The sequence below is a fragment of the Molothrus aeneus genome, chromosome 4, assembly GCF_037042795.1.
Source record: "Molothrus aeneus isolate 106 chromosome 4, BPBGC_Maene_1.0, whole genome shotgun sequence".
NCBI lineage: Eukaryota > Metazoa > Chordata > Aves > Passeriformes > Icteridae > Molothrus > Molothrus aeneus.
This window is the reverse complement of record NC_089649.1, coordinates 62,531,459-62,550,895: the sequence shown is the minus strand read 5'-3', so window position 1 is coordinate 62,550,895 and position 19,437 is coordinate 62,531,459. Positions and strand designations below refer to the sequence as shown.

Sequence of the window (19,437 nt, the reverse complement as noted above, 5' to 3'; positions counted from 1 at the left end):
TTGAAATCCAGACCTTTCTCTTACTCTTTATAAATACTTTGCTGTATTTCAAGTACAGTGTTGTAACAGATGCTGTTAACATAACAACAGCAACCAGACTTGTGAACAGATATCAGTATTATAATAAAATAAAAACACTCATATGTATACATAATCCTTAGCACTCAACAGAGTATCCTAATATTTCATGTTCATTAACACATTTTATTATATTGTTCTCCTGGTATAATAGAGAAATCTTTCAAATAAACATGAGTTCACCTTAGGCTACATCTTCACAGTCCACTTGGCACTTAAGTTAATGGCTGGACTTAGTGATCTTAAGTGTCTTTTCTCACTTTAATGATTCTATGATTCCAAGCCCAAATATTTCATGATAATGTCAAGGTGAGATTCCTTTCTTCTACAATCCAGTTCACGGCATGGGGGTTTAAGGTGCTTGCCAAGCAGCTCCTAAAGCACTACTGTTAATTACAGTGCAATGTTGCACAGTACATAGCCACAATTTTGAGTTTTCTTCAAACAAAAGAGTGATAGTTTCAAGATATACCAACAAGCAGCTCAGCTATGCAACAAAAAGGTAGAAGAACAACTGGAACTAGCACAAGTGGTATTGTAGTTATTAATAATAACAATTCTTGGTTTTGCTTCTTGTGTGAGCTGACACAGACAGGACGCAGGAACAACGACGAAACCACAGATGAAATGCAATCATAAATTTATCCTCATTACCTGGCCAACCAGGGGAGCCCTGAAGCAGCACCTGGGCAAAGACATACAAGTGGGGATGCAGACACTGCAGAGCTCAGTCCATGCCAGAGGATCACCCAGCCTACTGTACTGTAGGGGTTTCCACAGACATAATTTACCACTCTGCTTGGTCTTTGAAGAAGCAGGGCAGGGATCTCAGCCATGTTTGATACTGTGCATCTATCACAGGCCTATGTTATCTAAACACAGATGTTTGACTTGTCCAACACAGAGGGCCCAAAAAAGTAGTAATATGATATATGTGGGTTTTGACACCTGCACTTGACTGTGTTTACAGTCCTCCTCACCAACCTTCTGATTTTCCTAGATATTTCTATTTATCACCAGAATTTATTTAATTTCAAAACCTCTTATTCAATCATTCATTTCTGTCTATGCACTCTGGCTGTGTTTATAGGTAAGTCTTCCTGAACCCTTACATGACCACATCAAATGCAAGCTATGGAAGGTTTGGTGCTGTCTCAGAGCACACCATTGAATTACAGCATCTTTGACCTTCCCCACAGTGCTCTAATCCACAGTCCTATGAACCAATACTGCTATTATGTCAATAAAGGTTTAATTAATTCCGTGCACTACATTTTCCCCAAAGTCTCTTATGTTTGCTTTTCCTCATTCTCTGTCCCTATACAGAAGCACAGACTGCTCCTCTCCTCCTCTGTACACAGCTCAGTAGCATCATGTGAGCTTGTGAGAAAGGTGCCAGGCCCTCATTAATGACAACCACAAAGTCTCCAAGGCTGAGACTTAGACAAAGTGTTGTGCCAAAGCACAGGATTTCACCAGCTCACAAGACCTGCAATTTACTGAATTATCTAAATTCCTATATCACTTGACTGAAGCCTTCTCTTTTGTTGTAAAAACTCCAGCAGAGACAGGAAATGTGCTCTGTCCTCTGAAAGAATTGTTTAATTGTGCACAGTGAGGCCATGAAATACATAAAACAATCTACAGTTTCATTCTGATCACAGATATTAGAGTTTAGTAAGCTCTTTCAAGGGCTTCATAGGAGTTTCAATTAAAATAAAGCTAGCAATGTTGTTTGCCACATTGACTGTCACAATGAGGGATTGGTTTGTGGTTGATTTTACAGCATAAATAGGCACCTTAGGGTCAAGTTGCAACATATATCATTTACCTGCGTGTCTCTACAAATAAAAAGCAGTGAAAATATTAATTTGATCTCATTCCTCTTTTCTTCTTATTTTTCACCCCAGAAAAACTATAAAACTTTGGCAAATGCTGACAAGAAATTATGAGAGGCCTCTAAAAGTATTAAACAACCCAGTACCCACTGTAAATCCTGGAAGGCTTTTGCATTTACACACCTATTTATTGTACGCTAGATTTCAAAATGGAATTTGGTATAAAATTTTATCTTTTAAACATCAAAGGACATTATCATTACAAAAATAGCCTAATTCTTTTAAAAGTGCTCTGTGGAGTACTAATGGAACCCTACCATAGCAATATAAGAAACTGTCTGTATTTTTCTCTTTTAACCTCAAATTCCCCAAGTTCAGCCAGTAACACTACTGAGAATATTTTCACACTTAATGGTTCTAAAAAAATAACAAAATTTTATTTCAGCTGAACACTACGACACTACTTTAACTGAAATTAAATTATTTTTTGAAAACACTTTGGTCCTTTGAGGGTGCTTTTTTTTATCCTGGATATCTATTATAAGTAGAATCTATATGATATTGTGTATTGTTGCTATATACATATATAGAGAAAGAAAATACCCCTATGCTGAGTGCATTGGGTTTGCACAGCAATGTTTGGTAGCAGATTAGTCTACTGGGGTGGCTTCCTTGAGACACTTCTAGAGAAGCCTTCCCACATCCTACAGCCAACACCAGCCAGCTTCAAGATGGACATGCCACTGGTCCATTGACTCAACTCAAGGTTGCGTTATCAGTGACAGCAGCAGCACCTCTGGGATAATGTATTTAAGAAGTCCACAACAGCAACTACAACAGGAGTGAAGAGGTGAGGATATGAGAGGGTAACAGCCCTGCAGACACCAAGGTCAGTGCAGAAGGAGGGGCAGGAGGTGCTCCAAGTACCAGAGCAGAGGTTCCTCTGCAGCCCCCAGTGCAGCCCATGGTGAGGCAGCTGTGTCCTGCAGCCCATGGAGCCCCCAGGATGGAGAAGAGATCCACCTGCAGCCCATGGAGCCCCAGGATGGAGCAAAGATCCACCTGCAGCCCACAGAGCCCCAGGATGGAGCAGAGATCCACCTGCAGCCCACGGAGCCCCAGGATGGAGCAGAGATCCACCTGCAGCCCATGGAGGTCCCAGGATGGAGCAGAGATCCACCTGCAGCCCATGGAGCCCCAGGATGGAGCAGAGATCCACCTGCAGCCCATGGAGGTCCAGGATGGAGCAGAGATCCACCTGCAGCCCACGGAGCCCCAGGATGGAGCAGAGATCCACCTGCAGCCCATGGAGCCCCAGGATGGAGCAGAGATCCACCAGGTAGAGAGTTAATGAGTAAAGTTGAGCCCATGATTAAAAGGAGAGGTAGGGGGAAGTGGTGTAAGATTTGGGTTTATTTCCCACTATCCTACTCTGCTATTGATTGGCAATCAAATAAATACACCCCAAGTTGGGTCTGTTTTGCCTCTGATGGTAATTGGTGACCAACTTCTCCTAGTTCTTATCTCAACCCATGAGATTTTGTTATGTTCTCCCTCCCCTGTCCAGCTGAGGAGAGCAGTGACAGAGAGAGATTGGTACCAAGCCAGGGCAAAGCCACCACACTGAGACAGAGCAGCTTAGGAAACAGCACATGAGAAAGGTGAAATACTTGAACTGCCAGTGGAAGAAAAAGCCATCCAGAATTCAAGTAGCATTATGATATCACTGTTCTCTTTTTAACACTTTGGTATTTGTAGTTTATGAATTTATTAAATCATGCCAAAAGACTTAAAAATTTTTATTATTTTTTGAAAATATCTTTTCACTGTCTCCGTTTCAATGAAGAAAAAGTTTATGCTTTAGTAACAACTTTCAGACTGAAGCAGAAGAATTTTTGCCCTTGTACCTAAGCTGTCTCTTAGCTCAGAATATTTGTACTGTAAGATCTAGTCCAAGTCCACTTCATCATTAGCATAGGAAGATTACTTAAATTATTAAAAACCAAAACAGACACTATGTTTTTTGCATAAGATACTTACAGAATCTTTAAAGAGACCAAAATATTTGAACTTCAGCAGAACCTGACAGGTTGATCAATTTTAGTCTTAGAAAATCACCTTCTTAATCTCTTAGTTTTCAAGCAAACTGGAGATAATAATACCACCTCCTTCAAAAGAGTGAGTATCTAAAGATTAGTTAAGCATTACATAATTCATCACATTTGGGGCATTAGAATTATTTCCAGGTTCCTTTGATGATTTATGCCTCCTACCTGACGCCACGTGTTGCCACAGTCAGATGTTATGTACATCTCTTCTTTATACTCCACCAGCTGGGACCCCAGGTTACCTGTCACAAAAGAGGAGAAAACAAGGGTTGCATCCACATGAGCAAGAGAGATTGGATCTAGCCCTGATGCCAGTCTGAGTAAGAAGTTTCCAGGTCAGAGCAAGAACCAAACACAGTTGAACAGGCTTACTTCATTTCTGGTAGAACCAGCTAAATCCTTTAAGAACACAAATGTACAATTTCAAAGTTCTCCTTTCCATTGCTAAGTTGTCCATAGGTGGAAGCAATGAGGCTTGATTCTAATACCAAAATACCAACATTTTAGTTTTGTTGCTGCACGCTGAAAATTTATTATGAAACAACATGTATTCAAGATGTAAATATGAAACACCCATAAACTCAGAAGCTTTAACCTTAATCTACTGTAAAGTTATTCACATTGTACTCAAACTGTTAAAATGAAATATTTTATCTTTAAAGCTTGATAAAGTGGTAGCTAGACTGGAATCTGGTGAAATATGCAACACAAAAAGAGGGTATAGGGCTTTTGAAAAAGAGTAAATACAAAAGAATTGAAAGCAGAATTATTTGATTTACCGAAATATTAAGCAGAAAGTTACTGAATATACTGACAAATAGCACTGAGGATAATTCAGTTAACTGAATTCAAAGTTAACAGAAGTGTTAAACTTGGGGAAGATGATAGCAGATGCAGTCCCAAATACAGAGATCTCCATCTTTTAACATGCAGTACTTCAAATAGCAAATTATTAAACCATCAGGCAGCTTAATGTTCTAGAGGAGAATCATGCATGGCACAATATTCCTTCTAAATGATATCCTCCTGGGGATTTAGACTTAAATATATGGTTTGAATGTTTTCACTGTAGAAATAAGACGAAAATTATCAGATCCTCTTAAGCAGAAGAGATGATGAAAGAAAACACTTGAGATTAGAACAGCACTATGAAATTTCACTTGTGTATTATATAAATAGCTGGTTTTTTATCACTAGACCAGATCTGTTTATACAGAGTGTGCTTACTGGTGCTGAATGGTTCCCAAGAGGAATGACAGCACCCACTGCCCAAAATACACACTCTATTTAGACCATCAAGGGTGCATGTGCTCCACTCTTTGATAACTCTACCTCATTTAATCCTAAATACATCCCAGACAGGATGGAATACTTATATTGAATCAGGGAATTTATAGGAGTCAGTTAATTCCTTTAAATTGCATCTAACAGTTCAGAAGATGCCACTTCCCATTCTTGGGCTTTTCTTGGGTTTTCATCTTTCCAACACACTCCACATTCTCTCATTTATCACATAATTCAGTAAAGATTTAGTTGCTCATAGAATCATAGAATATGTTGAGTTGGAGGGGACCCATCAAGATCATTTAATCCAACTCCTGGCCCTGCACAGGACACCTCAAGGATCACACCATGTGCCTGAGAGCATTGTCCAAATGTTTCTTGAACTCTGTCAGGCTTGATGCGGTGACCCTTTCCCTGGGGAGCCTGTTCCAAAGCTCAATCACCTTCTAGGTGAAAAACCTTTTCCTGATATCTAACCTAGACCTCCCATGAATATAACCAAATGAAATAGTTCCAAAAGGAAAGCTGTAGACATTAATTCAGTTATATTTTCTCCCCAAATTCAGCTTTAAGATTAATCTGATCACTAGAAGGAGATATGAATGAGAAATCACCTTCTCAGGGCTGAAGGAAGGGAAGGAAGATTTGATAAACTGCATATACAAAATACATTTCTTCTGCTATACTTACTTTACTCTGTTATACTTTTCACTGCTATATCACCTGCAAATGGACATATTCTTGTGCTACTGAAGTTAATCACAGAATGTTTTCTATAGGACAGGTGAAAACAGAAATATTTATCTGCTTGCTAGAATCTAACATACTGCTGTCAGTCTACACTCTTCTTTACACAGATAACTTTAATAAATGCAGTGTTAGTTTTGCTCCTGAATAAATGTTGTTTATTCTACCTCTTTTCACCACTTACTGAATTCCACTTGCATGAGTAGGTCTTTATTTTGAGCATTGCTAGGGATCTGCACTTTAAAGAATTCAGTGGTAAATTGCCTTGCTAATGGAAAATTGCTCTGTAAACTAAACAGCATCTAGTTGTTCTTCATTAAAAAGCCTTTTCTATCCAGCTGATTTAGTAATGACATTAGCAACATTGTACTTGCAGCTCTGTTAAAAGACAGACATGACTTCTCCTAGTTCTGATTTTACCTTTACTGTCTTTTCTTGGTAAAAGACCAAAAGGAGTTGGTGTGCTCAGTTATAATTCCAGAGACTTTTCATTCTGCCTAAACCACAACTGATGCCAACAGGAATAGAATCTGGGACCCTGCTTTGGGAAAAAGGACTTCAGTGATATTTGACCTTTGAAAAGAGTCCATCGATGGGCCAAGGGGGGAAGCCCAGAAGTGGTGCATGCAGGACCTGCTGATTGTTGACACAATGTTTAATTGTGTCATTAATGAAGGCTGTAGCTTTCACTACTTCCAGATTTTTTGGAACAACAATTATATTATGTAATTTTGCAAACTTTGTAAAATGAAGTCTTCAAGCAGAAAAAAAATCCCAAAACATAAAACTTCCTTACTTTTCTGTAAGGAAGGATAAAACTTCTAAGTGCAGCTGGAGTTTTCTCTGTGGGTACCATAGACCATGGCCTGCTGAAAAAGAGCATCAGTGGATTCAGACAGAAAAAGCAGGCAAGGCCAAAAGAAGGAAAGCTGCAGCAAACGGGAGACAGGCAGGCTCCTGCAAAGTGCACAGGGAAGCGCCCATGCAGCCAAACCTGACATGTGACAGACAGAAGGAAACTTCCACAGGAACACATAATGATGCATAAATTTTATAAGCCACAGAAAAGCCACTCTGAAAGCTGTTAGCCTGAAAAAATAGAACTGGAATAAAACCAAGTCCTTCAAAGATCCAAGAGAACTCGCCCGACTTTTATTAGCAAACCTTTCTATTTAACATGTGTGACACAAGAGTTATGAGTTTTCTCTAGTTAAAAAGTTACATTGTTTTAACTTTATTTTTCAATATGCTAATAAAAAATAACTTCAAAGATTTGGAGCATTTTGTTCTTTTTGAGATTTAAAATAAAGTGCATAATTTTAGGCCCTAGCTACCTTGTAGAGTGTTGTGTTACTGGATAAAGCAGCTAACTTAACACAGTGTGTGTAATGGCACCCCATAAACCCCTTCACAACAGCTCCAATTCACATCAAATGAAATGCAAAAAAATCCTGACATTAATAACACCGCAAACAAACGACTGCAAAGCCACAGCAGCACTCAAAGAAAAACCAAGAAATTCTGAAGCTTTCCATGACATATCTGAGGAGAATTATAAAACATATTTGTGGTAAGTGTGGCACCCAACAACATGTGAGCAAAATGACACTGTGACCAAGTGACAGGAGAAGGTGAGAAAGACACAATTATGACCAGCCCAGGACTGGATGACAACAATGTTTAAGTACAATTCCCACCATGTCCTGAAGTGTTTGGATTGTACCACACCCCATAAATATCAGTGTGCTACATTGCCTGGTGGGCCACACCAAAATTTGTGTTTCTTATTACAGCTGTAAATACCTGCAGTAACTCCTCAGGTGTGCCACTACAGCAAGGAAACTTTTCTATCATGTTAGTGTGTCTGTGTTAGATCTCAAAATCCATCTGGGGGAACAAGCAAATGTAATCTAATACACTGAAGGCAACTCAGGCTCATACTGAAAAAGCAACTGCAACTGGAATGGGGACTCAGCTGCAGGCATGTGCTTTTTGGGGCTGTGGTAGAGTGAATTTTCTTCACAGCACCTGGTACAGGGCTGTGTTTTGGACCTGTACTGAGAAGGTGTTGTTGACAATACAAAGGTGTTTTCAGTCCTGCAGTGCTTACACAGAGTCAAAGCCTTTTCTGCTCCTCACCCCACTCCAGCAGCAAGGAGGCAGAGGGTTCCCAAGGAATTGGAAATGGGCACAGCCAGGACAAATGAGCCCAGCTGACCTGGGGATATTCCAGGCCAAGTGTCAGCATGTTCAGCAGTAAACTGGGGGAGAGGTTGGTGCAGGGGCATTGCTCAGGGACAGGCTGGGCACCAGGTGGTTGGAGGTGAGCAACTGTTTTTATTTACATCACTTCCCTTTCTTGGATTTCATTTCTCTCTCTCATTTTTCCTTTAATTTCAATTTATTATTATTACTATTATTATTATTATTATTATTATTATTATTATTATTATTAATTTCAGTTGTTTAAACTGCTCTTCTCTCAATCCATGAATTTCCTCGCTTTTACCCTCCCAATTCCCGTCCCCCCATTCTCCTGGAGGGGAAGGGAGCAAGGAGCTGTGTGATGCTTAGGTGCTGGCTGGACTTAAACCATGCCAAGGCTTTATTAGCCACAGCTACAAATGGTACCATTCTAACATGACTGAGTGTCCTGAAAACTCCTCTGACACAGAATGACACAGAGTGTTTGCCATCCAGTTTCAGCAAGTTTTGTTTGTAATACAGAAATTTCTCAAATATTTCTTACAATATTTTGTATTCTTTTTGTGACTAATAAGACACACATTTGTGTGTCTACTCCAATGCCTGGGGGATGATACACGCCTGAATTGTCCTTAAACACTCTCCCAAAGGCTTTTGCCACCAACAGAGCCAGGACACTCTGCTAGATGGACTCTGCTTGAGTCAGTTTTTTGCTCTGCTGTTATGTTCTGACACTGCTTCTATTCAGGAAGCAAAAGGAAATATTTTGGCCTACCTTTTCCAGTTTTTGATTAAGAACAGTAATTTTTCATTTCCTTTACTTGCATTCTTAGAAACCTTTTCAAATTGTGTTTTGGGATACATGAAATCTTCTTTTGCTTTTTCACTTGTCCTGAGTAAAGGCTGATTTTAAGTAACTGCATAAAATCATGTGTTCCATCCTAGCAGGGTGGCAGTACCAAAAACTAGAATACAGAGGCACTAACTACTGTTCAACATAGCTGTTTTCCAAGCTTTCTGTAACTCTGCACATGGAAGTTTAGCAGCTGGTAGCACAGGGATGTAAAAGAAATCAATGTTTTCCAGTGATGTCTGGTGGCCAGCAAAGCTCTCTGGAAAGGTGATATAGCTGTGAGAAACACAGCTCTCAATACAGATCTCAAGAGAGTTGGGCATTTTGGCAGGTTCTTGCTGGATCACAAAAAATATGGAAGATTATTTCATTTAAAATTTACCACGAATTTACATGTTTCAAGTGCTAGTTATCACTGTGTTTACCCATATTTTTATATGTGACTTTGGACATGTTTACAGTAAGAAGAAATAATTCCCATATGCAATGCTTAGATAATCCTTCTAATATGGAAAATCTTTTCCAATCATTTAAATGAAGCATAGAGGCAGACACCTACTCCAAAAAGAGAGATGTGCCTTGCCTGGATTACTGGTAATTAATACAGCTGTAACATGCCCTTGGGCCATGCACAATAAGTTAAAATTTCATGGTTTGCAATCTTGTAGTCACAGTACAGAACAAACATACAACCAATTTGTATTTAAATCTCCCAGACTCGCAGTTTTGCCTGGCAAGCTGAAGATGTGCTCAGATGAGGGAGTGGGGAATCAGAATTGAGGAATGTAGCAAAAATTTAAAGGAATTTCAAGATGTTCACTCCAAAATGTGCTGGAAAATGCTCAATCATCTCCCTGTTCCCTTACCCTTTTTTGATAGAGGCATCCTAGTGTGCTACTTCTGTGAAAAATGATGGAAATTCACCACAATGTATGCAATTATATTTGGCCCTGATATGAGAAAAAGTAAACAGAACTTGTCCAGCACTTCCTCAATTTGTGTGAATGTGCAAAATTTACTGCTTGCTTGATTTGCCATCTGGATTGGAAGCTAAGCAGGCAATTATTGTAAACTAGCACCTGAAAAAGCTACACTTCTCTAAACATTTTTCATAGAAAAGTCCTTAGCAAGTTTATAGTAAAAATTTGCACATCAATTGACACACATTTCATAGCTGATGCTGTGAGAAATAGAAGTCGTTGCCAAGATTAAAATGCACAAAAATCAAATGTAAATGCAAAATCCTACTGCATTTCTTAAAGGGAGCAAAGCAGTTATTTAAAATACCACTTTCGTATGGAGCTACAAAATTTAATATTCTGTCTGTACAATTTTTATATAGACAGAAGCTAAAAATATGAGTTCCTTAGAACTATTTATGCAAGTTTAACAGAGTGGGGTTTTTATTTGTAAACATGAGTTTAAAAAGATGCAATTTTATCATTTTATTAAAGATGTTAAATTTTCCCAATTTTCTAGGTGTTAAATGCAGTTCACCAGTTAATTATTCCTTTTTTTAAATTAAAACAATATTCAGGAGTCTCTGATCTCTGATTTTTCCAGCATTTTCCATATCAAAACTTTACTTAAATCACGGAATAGCTTTTCCATTATCAAAAGCAGCTGTGTTGTATAAGCTTCCCAGAAAGAAGTCAAAATCCACTTTTTAAAGGGATTTTTTTCTTTTTTTGCTTTTTTATTGATAGGGTTCTTATGCTTAGAAACCATATTTCCAGTTCTTATCCACTTGTTTGCATCACTTGTTTGTTTCTACCCTGTGGTTACCCTGCCAGGAAAAAAAAAAAAAGCATATTCTTCAGTGTCCTTTAGTTTTTCATCTAATGGGGGTTTTCTTGTAAATATTCTCTATTTCCATCAACTGCCAAAGAGACCTTCTTAGCACCTGCTCACTGGTCCTGAAAATTGATTATCAGAATTGTACGCAGTTGTATTAATAATGTCACTGTACAGTATTTTGCCAGAGTATTAATAATTCCCTCTCTCTGTTGGCAATTATTTACCTATTTCACACCAAGAATAATTTTGCTTTTTACAGCACAAGGCACTGATGATTCCTAGACACGCTGTGATCAACTGATATTCATGGATCCTCTCATCTTCAGTCATTTCCAGAAGATGTAATCTCCCTAAATCTAACAGTAAAATTCCAATAGTGTGTGATGTGGCCCAAATAATCTGATTCCTGGATCTCCTAAGAACCTAATACTTATGTTGATTCAGGATTCTGAATCAACATATAGGATTATCAGTTTCAAGGATCAGGCCAAAGGAAATTCAAGCTCACTCTATGTAAACATTTCTGATAAGAAGTGTAAGTTTACAAGGGTATCAGGTTTGCCAGATAAGACTGAACACATGCACTGAATCCAGATGACCTGGGCATCCAAATAATGTAAATGCAAGTCCAAATCAGAGTTGATTCAGCTCATCTTTTGGCAAGGGGATGCAGTTGCTCTATAGTATTTTTAAGGCTCCAAAATAGATCCCTTTGCTCTGTTTTCAGCTACAGATGTTTTTCTTCTACCAGAAAAAGGATACACTGCACTCTCTTTCACTCAAACTTTTCCCACTTCCACACCACCCCTCCCAGGGGGTGGGTAGCTAACAGCAAGGTGGCCTGGAACTGAGCAAGGGTGCCTTCTACCATTCCCATTACATTACTGGTTGCTCCACAGGCAAGTCAAATTTAACATATTAGTTCAGTTCCTCCTGAGATCAGGATTTTATCAAAACCACTCCCTCCTGATCACGTTGAGGAAAGTTGTTGACAAGTTGTCTATCTTGCAGAGTAAGACAATGTCACAGTGATAAATGTCACCCTGTTCTAGAAGGGAATTAAGGGCAAAATACTCTTCTACTTTTCTACAAGCTGCCCTCCCTAATGTGGTCTCAGAGAACAGTGCACTTAAAAAAACATCTACAAACCCCAGACAAAAGAAAACAACCCAACATCTCAACAAATATCTGTTCAACACATCAGATTACAGTGCAAAGAGAAAGAAAAATGAAATAGGAATAATGAACAAATTAAATCTCACTGATTAATTTACTACTGGAAGGCATTTAAGCATGATATGATGAGATTCAAATTAAGAATTTACATTTTGAGTGCCTTTGTGAAAAAAGAAGATATTTGAAATGGAAGATATTTTTTTAAACATTTGAATTCATAAGGTTTGACCTGAACACATATCAGGAATTTATCTACAAGGGCATTGCACAAACTCTTAGTCTCATTTGTATCAATAAAAACACAGCAGCATTTCACCAGATAGATCTGTCTCTGGTAAAATACTTTGAACTCCCTTTACATTACAGAAGAACTTGAAGTCTTCAGTTATATTAAAAAATTACCAGTACTGGCAGCTGTCATTCTCTTAAAGCACCAAATATTCTCACCTTGACATTCTCAGGAAACTTTCAACTTAGTAAGCTGTTTGTCAGAGACTAGTGTAGGATAAAGTAGAAGCCATTATTCATTAAAAACAGATGCACTTTTATGAAAAGAGAAGCCTACATGTGTGCATTTCACCTAAACATTATCCATAACATAAGAATAAAATAATACAATTTTAAAAAGCTCTTAGTATCGTTAACATTTAGACAATTTTGAAACAAATAAACAGAAGGTTAAATAAAATGAAGAGATGGGTTACAAAGATACAAAGCAAAACTGAGTTATGTGAATATTTTTCTTGATGAGTGCTCAACACTGCAATGGAATTTCCTTTATTAAATTCCACTTCATACTGACATAACTCCATATGTAAGTTATAATGGAGAAGCCACAACCAGCATCACTCCCAACACAGCCTCTTTCAATTCCTCTCTCTTTAGGCAGAAAGGAATTAATAAAAATTACAAGACAAATTATCCGTATCCAGGCTTAAAGAACAAAGGATTGACCACTGTTTCCATTAGTTTTTCTGGGTTATTCATGATGCTGAAGGGCCTGCACATCAGTTCCAGAGAAAAAGAAAGCAGGACATGTCCTTCAGCCATCACCACACCTCTAGAGCACATTAATGGGGAAGGAGGGACAGCACAGCACAGCAGAGCATGATGGACCCAGGTGACTGATTTAGATCTGATGTAGATCTGTGTCTGAGAAGATGCAACTCTGGGCCTTAAATTAACTTATATATTGAATTGTTTCATCATAAAGGATTATTCTGCAGGAAAGCCTTATTTTGGCAATGTTTTTAGCATGGTATTCTTACAAATCCAAAGCCTTCATCTCCAAAGAATCCCTGCCAGATTTCAGGTGTTAAAAAGCAATGCCATGGACTTACCTGCCCCCATGATGAGCCCTGGTGCAGTGTCCTTGGTGTGCACTGTGCCTGACACATAGGGGTTGTCTGCCCACCGCAGATGCAGGTGGAGGTGACAATCAGGCTTGTGGGGGAAGAAGCAGAGAACAGGTTTAAAAATCACTGCTATCACTTATGCTCCTAGAATAAATGAAAGCCCAGACAGGGAGCAGCTTCAGCAATGTATGTCTTCATAAAGAAGAAGAATGGTTGCTTCCCATGGAGCCAAATTCCAGTCTGAAGTATCGGTCTTCACTTTATATCAAGAGTCTCTGGTGATGTCTGCATAGTGTGCCACTGTCTCAACAAAAAGATTTCCAAACTCAAGGAAGTCAGCATTATTATACAAACCCCCTTCTGACTGCATAATTGCTTAAAAATATTAACTAACAGCAACAAATATTGCATGTTTGTTGGTCCCAGGTAAATGGCAAAATTATTATTTAAAACAACTGTTTGGGCTGAAATGCCTTTTTTAGTAAAAAAGTGGTTTGAAAAATAGCATAATGAATTTAGGACACATCATGTCTCCTTGCTAAGCAACTTACTGCTTCTTGCTCTTTGTGCAGTGCACTCAAAGGTCATATTGTTCACAGCAATGTGACCAGGAGCTTTACCAGGAGCCAGCTGCCAGCTCTGCCTGGGAGCTGCTGCCAGTGCCATTGTCCCACTCATCTCAGACTGATCTGCACCAGACCCCACAGGCTGGAGCCCTGCAGCACAGTCTTGAACTCTCCAAAAGTGAACCAGCAGCTCCAGCCCTTCACTTCTGCCATGGGGAGAGGGAGTAAATCTCTGGCAGTGGCAGGACTACAAGCATTTGTTTTGCCCACAAATGCAGAGCTTTGAGTCTGCAGGAGCAGAGAGTCAGTGGGAAAATATAAGGCTTTCAGTAAATCCTTGCAAATAATAAAATACTATGGGCACTTGGGACATCTAAACAAACAGAAATAACATCTTACAAAAAGAAAGGAATATTTTATGCAAGTTACCATGGTATTCATTTTCAAGCAACTGTCAGGAGTTCCCTTTAACAGGGAACCAAAGGTTACCTTGGTTTATTATGAAACAAAAATATGAAGAGATGAAAAGAGAAAAATTATTGGCAATCTGTGTTTGACTCATGATGTGCCCCATATATCCAGACACAAATGACTGCCATGATTATCCTGAACTGGGTTGTGTGGCTGACACACAAGAAATGTGCCCTCTTTGTGTCAAAGTGATTTCAAATATGAAATGCAGTGCACCAGAAAGCACTGACTCCTCATTCTACATGATGACTGGACTAAGAGCCTATGGAACCACAGCTCAAGCAATGCAAGTCCATTTGCCTGCTAAACTCAGCACAAAGCTCTTGGGCTGTTGGAACCACTGCACATCCTACCATGCAGGTAATTCTTGCACACTTTAGAGGGAGGAGACACCAAAAAGAGCCACTTACAGGTTTGCAGTTGGTGGGTTTGCCGTTCATATCAATGTCTGGAGGGTTTAGAAAATCCCAGTCACGGCCTTTGTTGTAGGTTATCAGGGTTGTAACTTTCCCATCAATTTTCTGGTTGGCCAAAAAGACTCCTTTTACACCTCTGACCTGAAGCATAGAGAAGAAAAGCTAATATCCAGCACATACACGTTTCTTTCAACAAGGATTATCCCTGATTAGCTGCTCTTTTGTGGCTCTGAACTGTGTATCTCAGGTAGTTTCTCCCGGAAACTGAAAGGAAAGTGGATGATACCTTAAAAAAATATGAGGAAGGCAAAAATATAAGAGGAAAGGGACAAAGGGGGAATACAAGGACAATTACAAACTGATTTTTATTTCTAAATGTATTTAAAAAAAAGCATATGCAGTTCTCTCCATGTCAGAAGGGTAATTAAATACATGTTTAATATAGCAAAACACAACAATTTATATAGCAAAATATAAAAATTATGGTACTATGGTCCACCAATAAAGTTTCCCCTCTGCATTTTCTTTAAATAATGGACATTTTTAAAATGCTGTTCTACAAATGATGTAAGCAATTTTTAACAATCATCTAACTTTTAACCTGAATTTCTGTGCCCATATCACACAAATACGTTACAATAACACAACACAGTATCATAGCCTTTAAAATAACACTGATTTGGGAAGCACTCTTGTCCTTTGCAGGAAATAAATACAGGCAGATCATCTGAGAAAGACACATTGAGGGCTGAATCACCCTCTCAAGCATCTGAAATGCTTCCACAGTCCACCCTTCACCAGTTTAACCTCTGGAGAAAAAATAATAACAAAAAATGACCCTCTTCTCTTGGGCTGTTATTTTATTTCAAAACAACCTTTATTAGAAAATTACTACAACTCAAAGTGTCGAAGTTAATGGGTATAATTTTAGAAGCAGCCTGACAGTAATTATAACTTAATATGTTTAGTTATAGCCCTAACATTTAAATTATTAACATATTAATGTATATTCCACCCATGGGCACGAGAAAAGGTCTTCTATTAAAAGTTAAGGTTTCCTTAAGAGTGCTCTTGGTTCCCTTGCCATTATTAATGAGACTTCCTGAATTTTTGAAAAATTCTGGACAACGTATATAAACTGATACACATTTCCAGCACAGTACAGCTTGCTCATCTCCTTGGATGCTGACTCTTAACAAAACTGAATCATTCGTTACAAATAAATGCACAAGACAGCCAGCTCTTTGAATGATCAGGAATATTTGGCTCCTGATAACATGATGCACTTCTGAACTTTTATTTTTCATTTGAAATATTTACTGTTCCTTTCTTTTTCCAGTTGCCAGGTCTTAACTCCATTTAACATTCATTTAGCAGAAGTCTGCATTGAAGGTGAAAAGCAGGCATCCCTACCAGCAGGCTACAGATTTGATACCCACTGTTTATTAATACAGGAAGGAACTGATCCAAACCTACAGAGAATGTGAGTGTTCTGCTGGTTATGGTAACAGCCTAGAACTTGGAAATATATATATAAGTTTATATATGAAAAAAATTCTGTATAAACATTTAAATATTCTACTCTCCCACAAGCTCCTTCTTTCTTAAATCCTGTGCATATATGGTTGGGTTACTTATCCAGGATGCTGAAAGTTCACAACCACCTCCAAGTCAAACATACCATAAAAGTCAACTATTTGCAGTGCAGGTGAGAAAAGGAAAGGAAGAGAAGAAATTATGAACCTGCTTTCTTTACTATCAAAGCATTTTAATCTTGCTGGGGATTTTTTACATAGTCTACCTTCAAGAGACAGCTCAGCCACAAAAAAAGCCTGGCAGTTCAAATATTTACATGAGAAGGCAGACTTGGGGTAAAATTTTTGTGCATGTCTTCCTTCCAGTGAACACAATATTAAATATTTAAACAATAATTAGATCAGAGACTGCAACTGAGGTTTCCCTCTTCATCTGTGGATGGCAAAACCAGTGCTGTATCATGATTATTTTTGTTTCTCCTCTCTTTCCCTTTCCCACCCACTCATTTAATGAATATTTAATAATTCCATATAATCATCAAATAGGAGTCAGGCTAAAATTTTTCTCCATTGCCACTCCCATCTCTAATCTAACCAAGCTCTAGGGTAACTTCTCCTCTCTAGAATATGGGACATAAGTGTTTGAATCTATCAAGCACTGAAAGGTTATGAAAACATTTCTTCCAGTATCTCAGTTAACTTCTCTCACTGCTGTTTTAAAAGATAAAAGCCAACCAGCACTTCAGAGCATTTGCACTTTGAATGAAAGGCATAAACTCTGCTTGAAATAATAAATAGGTTCCAGGCATCTATCTTCCGAGCAAGTTCAGAAATATCATGTTCGGAGTGGTGCATTAATCTAAAATCCAATAACTAACACAAAATTATGGTGTGTAAAAAATGGCATCTTTAAAACATCCCACCCCTGCTGTATCATTTTCCATTTCATTTGTCCTGTGGCCTATACAAATACACACCTGACTCTGTAAATACTGGAAATGAAGTGTGTCTAATCTATCTCCTGGCTGTGATGCCAAGGCACCCAAATTCTTCTGTACATTCTACTCCTTGACTTAGTTCCCTAATCTAAAATTGCAAGATAAGTATCTTTCTATCAAGAAAGGAAAAGATTCACATTAATAGTAAGTTGCTATGGAAAAGAAGACATTTCAACATTGTGCAGTGCTCAGTTACTCTGATGAACAGTCCAGGACAGCTGTACAGGAGGAAATTCAAAGCACCTTTCTGCTGATTTTTTTTGAACTTTGAGTTTAGTTCTCAGAGTACCTATTTTCTTAAACAGTTGAGGGGATAGTTGTTCCCCAGTACTCTTAGAAAAGCATTTTGTACCTAATAAAATTATTTTCTGAGACTTTCTGCTGTGACTTGTTAATTGCTCCTGGTTACATTTCTGATATTTCATCCCAACAATATTCTGTTTAGTTGGAAGCAAGAACCACAGTTCAGATGTCCCACAGTGTTTTATAGCAGCAGTTACTGAAATGTAGAAATTACTGCTATATCATATATGTTTGTGACTAAAATTTAAATATATACAATTTGTTGTTTGGGGAAAAAAGGCATGAAGAAAGTGTACTGCAACTCATGTAGCTCTTATCTACATAAGGAGTCACAGCAGGAACCAATGCAGAGGTATTGCATTAGTATGCCCATTCTGCAAATATGTTTATGTCAAATTTGTGACTCCTTCACACTGGCAGCACTAGATACAATTTCAAGGACATGCTCCTTGAAATTGTCACATAATTCAAGGGCATGGTCCTTTTGGACAGTCATTTAGTGCTTAATTATTTTTTATTCTCTTCTTTAAACAAGTATTTGTAAATTGTTCCCTTTTACGTGTGCAACATGAGAAGAAATATGGTGCAAACAAAAGATACAGCATAGAAAAGAAAATTAATACAGACAGGCAGATACCTATTAAAAATTTTATGACAGATGTACAAGCAAAAGATTAAGTGCAGTCAAAAGATAACAAAGATGAACAGTACAAATTGTAAGGAGAATTACATACTGGCAGAAAGAGAAGTTTTCCACCACTGAAGATAGTCTCTGTGCTGCACTGAACGTTCCCCTTCCCAAGATGGGACACTTACATTAAAATGCCCGAAAGAGAAAACCCAGATTAGAATAAAAAAAATCCCATCCTCAAGGGCTGCAATATGTGTTTTATTTATTAGCAATTTTATACTGAGTAAACAACCCACACATTATGAGCACTTGATCCCATTCTAGTAAACAAGATGAGCACTAATTAATTATCATGCAAGCTATCTAGAAGCCATCAGCACTCTCCTATAAAGCAACTCAATTTCAAAAATAGCTTAAAAGAATTGAATTGTATGGCTCCACGTGTATTGTCCTTATCATGTGTACATTTTCTTCTTAATGTAACCCTACAAATTGATCCAGCACACAATAAACTACAATTGCATTATCTAATATGCCCTCGGCAACATTGGGAAATTATTAAACAATCAGTGTAACTGAATTAAGTTAATAATTCTTGTAGACAAAAGGATAGCCAGGGGTAGCATCTCTGTACAACTTATCTGAAATTACATGCTACAGGTGATGCAAGGAGTAGAGATTGCACCTGACTGCCTTTTAGCTTTGCTTGGTCACAGGGGTGCCCAAGAGTAAAACGCTGCAAATTAATGCTATCGATAAATCACCCTGTGGGAACGTGGCTACACACAATGTGTAGCTTCACTCATTAGGAAGCCTCATTTCTAAAAAGGTAGAGCCTAGAAAATAATCACTGGTAATGAGAGACCTTTTTGTTTTACCACAGCCATTTAGAAAGAAAAAGCTAAAGAAAGATGGAGGAGATAAGGAGGAAGAAAACACTATCATTTTCCTCCACCAAGAAGAGTCTAATTACAGCCATTTAACAGTTCTGTCATTGTGTGCCTTGTATCCAGAATTACTACAAACCTTTGCCAAAGAAGTCTGGTGCACCTTTAAAATTTTGCTTTTTTTTTTTT

At 38.2% G+C, this 19,437-nt stretch overlaps 1 protein-coding gene across 3 annotated transcripts in view; it reads right to left on the bottom strand.

The window, feature by feature from the left end:
• The window catches only part of SORCS2 (sortilin related VPS10 domain containing receptor 2), a 537,400-nt gene that overhangs the window by 62,197 nt on the left and 455,766 nt on the right, over window positions 1-19,437 (bottom strand). For all 3 annotated transcript variants that reach the window (XM_066548660.1, XM_066548659.1, XM_066548661.1), the window contains exons 10-12: window positions 14,889-15,035; window positions 13,427-13,529; window positions 4,190-4,266 (exon numbers count right to left, since the gene is read on the bottom strand). In XM_066548660.1, coding sequence (XP_066404757.1) covers window positions 4,190-4,266; window positions 13,427-13,529; window positions 14,889-15,035 — 327 coding nt within the window. The remainder of the gene's footprint in view (window positions 1-4,189; window positions 4,267-13,426; window positions 13,530-14,888; window positions 15,036-19,437) is intronic.